The sequence below is a fragment of the Ylistrum balloti genome, unplaced genomic scaffold, assembly GCF_031769215.1.
Source record: "Ylistrum balloti isolate Yb309-2 unplaced genomic scaffold, AGI_CSIRO_Ybal_v1 Utg370042, whole genome shotgun sequence".
NCBI classification, from domain to species: Eukaryota; Metazoa; Mollusca; class Bivalvia; order Pectinida; family Pectinidae; genus Ylistrum; species Ylistrum balloti.
The window spans coordinates 1,303,305-1,315,543 of NW_026782099.1; the positions used below are offsets into that span (position 1 = coordinate 1,303,305).

General features: G+C 35.8%; 1 protein-coding gene across 1 annotated transcript in view; it reads left to right on the plus strand.

The window, feature by feature from the left end:
• Positions 1-12,239, plus strand: part of LOC132549114 (spastin-like) — a 31,756-nt gene that overhangs the window by 15,681 nt on the left and 3,836 nt on the right. The window contains exons 3-10 of the mRNA XM_060213033.1: positions 771-854; positions 3,904-4,119; positions 7,306-7,463; positions 9,030-9,159; positions 9,386-9,450; positions 10,709-10,783; positions 11,431-11,502; positions 11,844-11,919. Of these exons, the coding sequence (XP_060069016.1) occupies positions 771-854; positions 3,904-4,119; positions 7,306-7,463; positions 9,030-9,159; positions 9,386-9,450; positions 10,709-10,783; positions 11,431-11,502; positions 11,844-11,919 (876 nt within the window). The remainder of the gene's footprint in view (positions 1-770; positions 855-3,903; positions 4,120-7,305; positions 7,464-9,029; positions 9,160-9,385; positions 9,451-10,708; positions 10,784-11,430; positions 11,503-11,843; positions 11,920-12,239) is intronic.

The window sequence follows — 12,239 nt, forward strand, 5'->3', positions numbered from 1 at the left end:
TGTGAGTGGGGTCGCATTGTTACTTGTATCAGATAGTGTGAGTAGGGTGGCATTGTAACTTGTATCAGATAGTGTGAGTGGGATGGCATTGTAATTTGTATCAGATAGTGTGAGTTGGGTATCTTGTGATTGATATGGCATTGTAACTTGTATCAGATGGTGTGAGTGGGTGGCATTGTAACTTGTATCAGATAGTGTGAGTGGGGTCGCATTGCTACTTGTATCAGATAGTGTGAGTGGGGTGGCATTGTAACTTGTATCAGATAGTGTGAGTGGGGTGGCATTGTTACTTGTATCAGATAGTGTGAGTGGGGTGGCATTGTAATTTGTATCAGATAGTGTGAGTGGGGTGGCATTGTAACTTGTATCAGATGGTGTGAGTGGGGTGGCATTGTAACTTGTATCAGATAGTGTGAGTGGGGTGGCATTGTAATTTGTATCAGATAGTGTGAGTGAGGTGGCATTGTAACTTGTATCAGATATTTGGAGTGGGGTGGCTTTGTAACTTTTATCAGATAGTGTTAGTGAGGTGGCATTGTAAGTTGTATCAGAAAGTGTGAGTGGGGTGGCATTGTAATTTGTATCAGATAGTGTGAGTTGGGTATCTTGTGATTGATGTGGCATGGTAACTTGTATCAGATGGTGTGAGTGGGGTGGCATTGTAACTTGTATTTTTCTGTCATAGTTTTCATATCACTCAAGTAGTTGTCAGTCTGTAAAACACCATACAAACTTGGGACATGTTATTTATAATTTACTTAATTCTGTAGGTGACCACTGGGACAAGGCTCGTCGACTACAGCAGAAGATGATGACCAACATGGTGATGGCCCAGGACAGACTGGACATCCTTGGTAAGTGATTTGGTAAAGAACACTTATGGTTTCATAAAAACAAGTCCTTTCAAGTCTCGCAATTCTGTCTTTTCTGGCAAAATGTTGAGTTGCTTCTCAGTCCAGCACTACTTTTCTGCATTGACCAGATAATTGTTTTATTTGTTGGCTCTAAGTTGGCCATTTTTTTTTAAAGAAATCATAGAATTCCTGATAATTTTAAACAGTTTCTGTTAATTCATTTATTGAGTCCATTGTATTAAACATATTTATGAAACATTTTTACCCATGTACAATGAAATAGAGATTTGATTGCTGAATTCCTGTACTACCTTATCTGTTGTGTTGTGGTGATGCATGTCCATTACACTTGATATTGTTGTTGGTTAAAAATTCACCTAACATTAGTTTATCTGTTTCTCAACCTGCACAGTTTATAGCAATATTTAATGATCTACACCTGTAGATTTGTATAAAGGTGTTCACATTACATCATGTTGCAAACAATACCCACCTTTTTTTTCCTAAATGTGATTTATATATGTTAAGTTATCTTTTTAGAATTCAAGGTCATGCAGTCACAGAAGAGTAAAGTTCAATGTTGAAGTCTTCAAAAAATGATGAATTCAATTTTTGCTAATATGGTCTTCTATAGAAATGCTTAAATGGTATACCATTTTGGTCTGAAACATGCTTGACTGAATGGAAATCAACTGTATAAACTGATATTACACCCCTTGGGACAAGAGGAGGGGATGGAGCGGGGGCAATAGGGGAAATAAGGAATTTTCAACTCATCTTGTCATCGACATCTGTTTCTGTGATGTCGTCAGTTTTTTTTACTAAAAATAGCAACTAGTCATGAACGACTAAACAGATTTTGACCAAATTTGGTCAAAAGCATCTATTGGGAACCATGTTTGTATAAGTATAACTTTTATGCCCCCAGAGGTTGGATAGTATTTGTGTAATAGAATGTATTAAGAGTAGGATTTCAAATTTGTATTAACCAACAATGTTAAAATGGTACTAAATATAACACCAAAATGCTGGTATTGATCACTTATATTATTCAATTTTGTTGTAATCAGGTTAATTTTCTGTTTTGTTTGTGTTTATTTGAATTTACCATACACCAATCAAAATGAGAATGAATCTTCAGGATTTGAGATTAGTAATGGAATTCTTCCTTGATAATGATATCACAAATATCTGTTTAATTGGCTCCATTCTTTGTTTTCAGTAACACTTAAAAACCTTTTAATCTGACTTTGTACTTAAATCTTAATGCAAGGGCATTGTTCCTTTACTCAGGAGAAGACTCTCATTTGTCAAAATCAAATGTACTGGGCATACAACACCACATTGTAGTCTGGGCATACAACACCACATTGTAGCCGTATATTTTTATGTTAATGAACTTGAAATCTTTTATGCATATGTATACTTAAAGTTCCATACAGGTGTAAAATACTGTAAACCAACTTTCTGAGTAATATTCATTGTGCATTCTCTTCATTTAAACCCCATTATGAGCTCCATATTTGGTTGATTTGGTCATGACATGTGAGCTGGAGGATGCTTGAGGGACACTGGTCAATTATAACCAACAGTCCAGAATGACATTCGCCACCTTATTAATAGCATATAATTTAATTCCCAGAGCAATAAGCCAGTCTAATCAACTTTAAAATTCATTAGGTGATATTTTGTTTAGATATTAATGTGAAAGCTGATCAGTTATTTAAAAGAATGTGGGGCTTCTTATAAAGGTAACCGAGTCATAGAATTCAAACATGCTGCAGATTGCTACTTATCTTCAAAATACAAACTGCTTGTAGGCGGATACTCAAGTGAATAAATTGTAATCTGCTGTTAATAAGCTCACATGGCCCGAAAGGGCCAAGTGAGCTAATGCCGTGGCACAGTGTCTGTCATCCATCCATCTGTCACTTGGCCCTTTTGGGCCAGGTGAGCTAATGCCGTGGCACAGTGTCTGTCATCCCTCCATCTGTCTGTCTGGCCTGCATCAGCTTTTTCATTTAAATGACTTCTTCTCGATAACTTGCCACCTATATGTCATAGTATTTGGCCAGTGGGTTTCTGGGATGAAACCTTACAGAATTTGTGAAAAGAATTTACCCTTATTCAAGGTCACAGAGGTCAAACTTGTTTAAACATTTAAGTGACTTCTTTTGACTTACCAAAAGGCACAGAATCATGGTATTTGGCTGATAGATCCCATATAAATTTACTAGAAGGAATTACCTTGACCCTTATTCAAGGTCACAGAAGTCAAATTTGTTTAAACATTTGAATGACTTCTTCTGACTAACCAAAAGGCACAGAGGCACGATATTCAGGTGACTGGTTCTTGGAATGAATCACGACAAAGTTTTTAAAAAGAAATGCCCTTGACTTTTGTTCATGGTCACGAGTCAAAATTGTAAAAACCTTAAAAAGATAATATCTGACTAACCATAAGGTGTAGAAGTATGGTATTCAGATGATGGGATCCTAGGAGGATGACTGGCAATGTTTGCCAAAAAAAACACTGTTGTGAGTGGAGTATTAGAAGGTTCTTGTTGTGGACATTGGTTAAAATTGATTGAATGTGCCCACTTTGAATGTCAATAGTGTATATGTTAGTGTGTTTGTGATATTAATTTGATGAGCGTTGATTACCCGGTGAGTGATGCAGGCCCATGGGAACTCTTGTTTAAAACAGAAATATGAAACATGTTTGTAGCTGTATGTACTATACAGGTCGATCCAGAATAAGCTAAACATTAGGTAAATATTCATTATCTATGTTTAAATTCATTGCGATTGATTGTCACAATTTTGCTTTTGTTGGTATTATTTGTGAAGGAAAGTTGGTTTACAGTATTTTGATGAAAAAGCTGAAGTTTCCAGGTAAATGTTTGTTCATGAATGATTCATTTATCATGGGACAAAACTTTGAACAAAACTGCTAACAGATGTCAAGGTCATTTTTCCCTATTTGCTTTAAATGTTGTGTTTTCTTTTCATTCAATTCTGTAGCCTACTGTGATTTCTTTTTGTGTAGATAAGATGCTACATTCCTTAGCTGTAACTTCCGTCCCTACTGATGGTGCTACATGTTTACCCAGTCCGTCCGAAATGTCAGAAACCAAGGAAAAAACACATCCCTTCCCTTGTGCCAAGTACAGCACAGACACAAAATCCACTGTTCGTGCCAGGAAACCTATTGGAAAAGATGTACCCAAAAGCAATATTAAGACTAAATCAGATGAACCCACAGGTAGTTTATTTGTTGTCAATATTCTTAACTACTAAATCTGTCACTTGCACTTTCCAGATTTAAATTTCTACTTAGGCTACAAAAGCTTTTAGGATGGAAGTTTTAAGTCCTTTTTCAGAGGATTCGCATGATTGTAGTTGAACAAGGTGTGCAGTCATGTTCATGCTGTATACAGCCTAGCTTTTATCCAGTCACCCCAAGTACACCTGGCTTTATTAACGTTACTAAGCAGGGAAATGTCCCTGTATTGTAAGTATATTCTTACCAAACATAACAAAAACCCAATACAAGCATGCCTGATCACAGTATCACTTGAATCAATGATATTTCCATTAATTGAGGTTTCCAATCAAATTTTACTTGGTGGATGTTTCCAGAGATTATAAGTATTCATATTCAGATACAGAGTAATTATAGTTTGATAAATTATAGGATTTGTAGCAGTAATGAATTTTTTTTCTAGAATATGGAATAAATCTGATTCTGTAGCTATAATAATGTTGTATTACCAAAGTTGTTAGAAAATTTCTAAGGTCTTCTTTAGGTATGGAATAGTCACTTCCAGTCACTTCCATGTCAACAAAGCCAAGTCTGATAATTAACAACACATAGAGAAAAGATTGAATTGCATAAAACCTTAGTTGAAAATAAATAGGAAGGTCTTGTGTGGACAGGTAAACCTCAAGCCCAATTACCCATTGAATCCCTTGAGTACAGAGTATGATTGTGTTGGTGGAAGATATCACCATAGCAATATTGAGTATTCATATTCACAAAAATAATTGAATACCTGTTAATGAAAAGCCTTAAGATTTCTTCTTGTGCATGTACAGTAGCTTTAGTTTAATAGTTGGTTTTGACAGCTATAAGATTGTGTTAGCTGATCATTGGTACCTTGTATATATATAGGTCTGAAAGTTTTTATATACATAAAAGGTATCCTAGTAGTAGGTACTGGAAGTGATTAAATGTTTGGCTGATTGGATGATGAAATTCTGTGTGGTAGTACAGAATGGATTTTAATCGATCTGTCTACCTAGGTGTGAGTAACTGTGACAACCATCTCAAAACATACTGGTTCGATGGCGCTCACAGTTTCTGTAGTATCAGTTCAAATGTTACAGTAGTTTCCTTCATGTGTACTTAAATAATATTGATCTGTTTTTTAATAGCATCAATAAGCTTCCATCAGATAAATTTCAGCTTGTATGAAATTTGTCCTGTTTTGTTGGTAATTGATGTTAAAATACATGTCTTACAGATTGGTGCATTCTTAGTGTGACATTCTGTACATGATATAAACTTACACACATACATAGTGTACAATGAAGCGGTTTTTATTGGTTTATTAGTTTTCCTGGTTAAGAACTGTATGTTCAGATTCTTCATTTTATTCCACTGGTGGACTGTGACAATTGCCTCTTCTGTTTCAATTTCCCTCCCTCCTAAATCAGTTACTACAATTCCCATTCCTTGAGAAGCACTTCCAGTTCCCTCCTAAAACAGTTCCTACAACTCCGGTGTCTTGAGAAGCACTTCCCCTTCCCTTCTTAAACAGTTCCTACAACTCCCATGTCTTGAGACGCACTTCCACTTCCCTCCTAAAACAGTTCCTACAACTCCGGTGTCTTGAGAAGCACTTCCCCTTCCCTCCTAAAACAGTTCCTACAACTCCGGTGTCTTGAGAAGCACTTCCCCTTCCCTCCTTAAACAGTTCCTACAACTCCCATGTCTTGAGACGCACTTCCACTTCCCTCCTAAAACAGTTCCTACAACTCCGGTGTCTTGAGAAGCACTTCCCCTTCCCTCCTAAAACAGTTCCTACAACTCCGGTGTCTTGAGAAGCACTTCCCCTTCCCTCCTAAAACAGTTCCTACAACTCCGGTGTCTTGAGAAGCACTTCCCCTTCCCTCCTAAAACAGTTCCTACAACTCCCATGTCTTGAGAAGCACTTCCCCTTCCCTCCTTAAACAGTTCTTACAATGCCCCACACACTGTACATTGTATACTTAAGTCAGTTCCTTAGGTGTGAATGTTTCATTTTGTTTCTGATCACTACAATTTATCTGTACAGGATTTGCGGAGTTAAGATTTGTTCTTTCCATATGTTTTGTTGTACAGTTAATACAACAATTAGTTAAAAATACACAATATCATATTTCAGTGTGTGGAGCATAGGGACATAGGATCTTCAAGTATTACCAATACCTTTTCCATTCTACATCGTTGTCGTCTCACTGATATCAGCAACCTCAGGACTGTGATAAACATAATGGAGAGTACAATATGTCACTGTCTTTGATGAATTTGTGTTTCAGAGTTCCAAGGTCAAGGTCACCAATTATACATTGTACATTATATTTTGGATCACCAAACAATTAACTGACATTACTGTAGGGACTTCATTTCACAAGGGATTTTAGTCAAACTTTAAATCTAAAATAGTTTATGTTTCAGATGAAGAGTTCCAAATGTGAAGGTCACTTTTTCTATTACCCAAATTTGTCAAAGAATTATTCTAATTTGCATAGGAGTTGAAGCATTTTAGTTTTAGTTGTTTTCTAATTTTTTTTCAAATCTTGCATGAATATCAAATAGAGACTTTGAAAGGAGATACACGAGTATTCCATTTTTGTTGATTTATTGCCATAGAACATTGTCAGAGTTTTACATAAAACAAATTTGAGTGAAAAATGGTATTGATATGCCATAAACTTGACAGACTCTGTCAATCCTTGTCAGAGCTGAGTACACAAATAGTTGGAATCTGTCAGACAGAATTGATTTTAGTTCTCTTGATACGCAATTTTATTGGAAAAAAAGAAACATCTAATTTTACCCAGTGCATATCATGAATGAAATTTGTGTGAAATTAAAATAATCACCATTTGTGTAAATTGTCTCCCCCTTCATATTTCATGGCTTGTTTTACTTTCTTGTTGAGTATATCATGGTCTTTTTAAACATCTATAGCTGATGGATTGTTGACCAAGTGTTAGTAGTGTGATTCTTGCACTGTTGATTTTATCCTTACTTATCTGTATAGCTATGTACAGTTATTTGTTTGCATGAATTTGAATCTCCACTTTGACTTATTATATACACCATACTTGTTCAATGTGTATATTTAGACTTTTTCCCAGTAGATTTTATTGTTTGTGTTACCTTAAACCGTTACCAATTCAGCATCCTGTAAAATGTGGAAACCAATGAAGCAGCCCCTGGCAGTACACAAGAGCAACACCCTCCCTCGTAATAGTCGTCCTGCCAGCACTGGAGGGTCCTCCTCTGCTACTTCCTCTCCGGCACGCAAGTTCTCGCACCAAAGGCAGCACTCACAGCAGGTACACATTTCAGTATTATTAGCTCACCTGGCCCAAAGGGCCAAGTGAGCTTATGCAATAGCGTGGTGTCTGTCCGTCTGTCCATCATCCGTCCTGCATCCGTCAACTTTTAAACAATTTCTTCTGAAATACCGAAAGGCATAGAGTTATCATATTTGGCTGGAAGGTTCTTTTGATGAAGCTTAACAAATTTTGTGAAAAGAAAATACCTTGACCCATATTCAAGGTCAAAAGTGTTGAAAACTTTAAGCGACTTCTTCCAAAATACCAGGAGGCCTAGAATCATTTTATATGGCTGGAAAGTTCCTTTGATGAAGCCCAACAAAGGTCGCAAAAAAGAAATGACCTTGACCCATATTCAAGGTCACAGGTCAAACGTGTTAAAACCTTAAAAATGACTTCTTCCAAAAATGTTTCAACAATTTCTTATGAAATATTGAAAAGCATAGAATCATTATATTTGGCCAATATGTTCCTTATATGAAGTCTAAGAAAGTTTGCAAAAAGAAATGACCTTGACCCGTAGTCACAGTAAAAAGTACTGGAAAATATTCAACAATAAACCTATGCCTGGATATAAGCCACCCAAAGATATTGCACCTATGTTAAATTACCCATAAATGATGTACAGTTGAAACTTGTCTAAAAATCGCTTGAGTCGAAATTCTGTTTGAATCAAAAAAATTTCAAGTTTGGCTTTTTTCCTTCTATACCTGTAATTTTAGTTCGGATGACTCGAATTTCAATGAGTCGAAATTTCAGTTGAGTTGAAGCGATTTTTCAGTCCCTTCAATTGTAAAACAAGGCATATTGGTCCATCGTACACACAACACTTGGTCACTTACGATTAATTGCAAGTTCAATTATTCAATTAAAGATTGGCTTCTTAATAAGTGTGGTTATGCTGTAGCAGTGACTTACCTGTATGTTAAAAAAAGTAGCGCGTTTACACAAAACATGAGAACATTTAGCTTGGTTGCAATCATCTTCAGGAACGATAAAAACGAAACTGTAAAACCAATATGAACTTTTTTTGGTGAAATCTGATCCCCACAATTCCGAAAGAAACTAATTTTCAGCTTGTTAAGTGAAGGACTGTGATTGGGCACTTTGTCAGATTTAGTGTTTGGACAATGAAGTGCTGAAAGTCGAGTGCATATACAATGTTTTCTGTAACAGGTAAAAATTCTCTATTGTTGTATTTTTTATATGTTTATTTATTCATAATAAGTCATATTGATATGATCTGTGGCTTCATATATCTTTTCTTCTAGTGAATAAAAAGCAAATTAAATTTCATTTTAAGTCATTTTGTAAAAATATATGATGTATATGTGCTTGGCCAGTAAGGGTATTGTATACATGTGCAGGACGATGTGAGTACAATTGCATTTGAATGGAGTTGTTATTACATGTTTTGCTATTTGGATGAACAAACACTAAAAGGAGAAAGCAGGATAAATTCTTGGAAAATATATCTAGATAATGGGAGATTAGTTTCATCAATGAGACTTTGCAAAGGTTACTTAATGTCTGAGATTGAACTTTTATAAATCCTATTTTAAGAACCCAGGGGGCCGTCCTGCAAAGAAAGACTTGTCTTCCCTTAAGTTGAAGAACATAGACAAGAAGCTTGCCGAGACCATCATTAATGAAATTGTGGACACAGGTCCTCCAGTGCAGTTCAAGGACATCGGTCAGTATGTCAAGGATGGAATTCAACAAACAGGGATCAGAGGAATGTGCATACAACCTCTATGAATAAAGATTAGATTTATGGGGAAAAAAAATTTCAATTTAATTTTTGTATTACATTTGCATATTCAGAAACAGTCAAATAGCTGCTGCAAAGAATGTATTTGAATTTAAAATTTCTGAAAACCAAGAAAAGCTTTGATACATATATGGATTTATGTTTACAGCTGGCCAGGAAACAGCAAAACAAGCTCTCCATGAAATTGTGATACTGCCAGCCTTACGACCAGAGGTATGGTTCCCTGGCATAATGTTTAATCAACAGGAATGTCGATAGTGGTTTTATTTTTCATTGACATTTTATTTGTTGATTGAACTTGAAGTGGGACTTGGAGAAAGAATTCTATTTAAATAATTTGATATCTTCCTGAGTTCTGTTTAAGATTCAAGATGGGTTTGTCATTTACAATAACTTCCTGAGTTCTGTTTCACCAATTTTGAACTGCATTACCGCAAGGTTAAGTGTGACAAAAATGACCTGTTCATTGGATTATCAACCTCTACACCTATATGTACATACAGTATGCTAAAAGGTCACTGGCAAAATGTTTTTGTAGATATCTATAGTTTAACATAGAGATCACTTAGGTAGTATACCCTGAATCGATTTTCACTTTTTGATACAATGCTAGCTGAGTACATCCACCTACAGATGAATTTGATTATCTGTCCATGGTTGGCTTTCTCAGGTAGCTTTCAGAAGTTGTTGGCACCCAAAATCTGATGTCAATGCAGCCAGATGGTAGTGAATGTGGGGGTCTCATATGATATGGTAGTTTATAATCAGTCTGACTTCAGCAATGATAGTAAACTTCTTAGTCATTTTATGATGCTGGACATGTTTATTATATCAAATATAGCTGATTTAATGTACACAGTCTTCATAGACATTACTAATGAATATGTGTCAGGTGGTGGAATAAACATCACAGATGATCAACCAATGAGAATCCTTGGTTTTCAGAAAGGGAAATAATTCCAGATATTTTAACTTCCTCAGTTGTTTACATGTAGAAATAGTGCTACCTGTATATCGTGCAGTACACCAATCACTATTTCCAGACATTATCTAACTATTTTTCACTTTTGATTTTTATTGTCGGTGACCTTTAAGTGGTCATTTATATCGCTATAGTGAAAGTGTAGTCATGTAAATATCACACATCACTTCTTACTTCCTTTAATTATGGGAATAAGGGTTATGTTTTTTTTTTATTTGAAGGAAACATTTTGTGATTTATTTAGACATTGAAGATTTTTATTTTCAATATCTAGTTAGCAGAAAGTGGAATGCTTTTATATTTGCATTATCACAATATTGAGGTCAGATTCAAGATTGACATACTTCTTAGTGTTATTTCCTCAACTATTTTTACTGAATCTGGATATAACATCACTGACAGATTTGACAGTAGTTATAAGACAAGTCTGATTTATGAATAATCTGATAAATGAACTCCAAACACAATAAATCTGCCTGTCTGTTACAGTTATTTACTGGTCTTCGGGCACCAGCAAGGGGTCTGCTGTTGTTTGGCCCTCCAGGGAATGGTAAAACCATGTTGGTAAGTTTAGCTTAATCCTCCAAGGGAACAGAAAAACGATTTTGGAGAATACAGATGTGTCATTCAGATATTCTAGAGTTACTGCCCTTTGTTTCACTCTATCAGTACCTCGGATGTGTCCTGGCACTTTTTCTGGATTAAGTCTCCGTCAGGTGGCCTCTCTCAGTTAGTGGGTGCTTTAGGTTACAAAATGTTGTGAACAAATCTCTCTGGGTAGAAATAGGAGGCAGAGAGGTTTCAACCAATTAGAGTTCAATCAGATAATCCAGAGGATGGTATAGCAATAAACTTGACAGCCGAGAGAGCCGATGGCTGAGAATGTTATGTGTGAGCTTTACAGGGATTCAGCAGCATTCTTTTAGGAGTAGAGTTTGAAACCAGATAGTCATTGATGGCTCTGTTAGTTTAGAGATGATGCCCATACCCAGCAACACTAGAGATCGTTAACAAGAGTGATGTGATTATTTTATATGGTATAGCACATGTAGTCAAATACTGATCTGGCATCGTATGTAAGTGCTTTACATGTTGTGTATTTCTAAAGCCTGTCCATTCCACACACTATCCTCTATAGACGGGTATCACAGTGATTTTTGTAGAAAAACTTCATTAAGAAAAAAAATTGATGACAGAATTTTCTGTTACAGGCTAAAGCAGTAGCAAATGAGTCCAATGCTACTTTCTTCAACATTAGTGCCTCAAGTCTCACATCCAAATGGGTAAGGACAATCCAAAAGTCACCTTTTCCTAGGTATTGTAGCTAATTAACCAGCTATGTGGATGGAACAAGACATCAAGCTTCAAGAAATATCAAATAACCTGACAGCAATCTAGATAAGACAACATCATGGTATCTGGCATTGGAAGGAAACAGATTCCTGAAAACTGTTAGCTATTGTCTGGTGTTATCATATTCAAAATATTCCTGTTATTTATAGATTTAAGTTATTAGATGATGAACAAGCCATTGTTATGTAGGCAAATCTTGTCTGTTACCTTTTATCTGATTCCTGTTGTATGCATTCAGTAAACCTGATGTCAGAACTCCATGATGTTGTAGGTCGGGGAAGGTGAGAAGTTGGTGAGGACAATGTTTACCTTGGCACGGGAACTTCAGCCTTCTGTTGTGTTCATGGGTATGTTATAAACACTTGCATTAAACAACTAATCAAGATATTATTTTGACAATGTAGTTTTCTTCTGTCGCTATCGTTTATAGGGGTTACTAAGTGTTCTACATCTGTTTTTAATTGAACATTAATGTTCCTTTGTTAGAATCCAGAGTAGCCATACTATAATTGTCTTGGTAGTCTGTAGAACACTACACATGTGAGCATTGTTTTCATTCACAAAATGAAATTTCATTGATAAATATTCCTAGATCTTACTTCAAAAGCCAAGGAGAATTTATAAGAAAATCCACTCATTCCTGCAAATTTCCATCAATCATATTTGA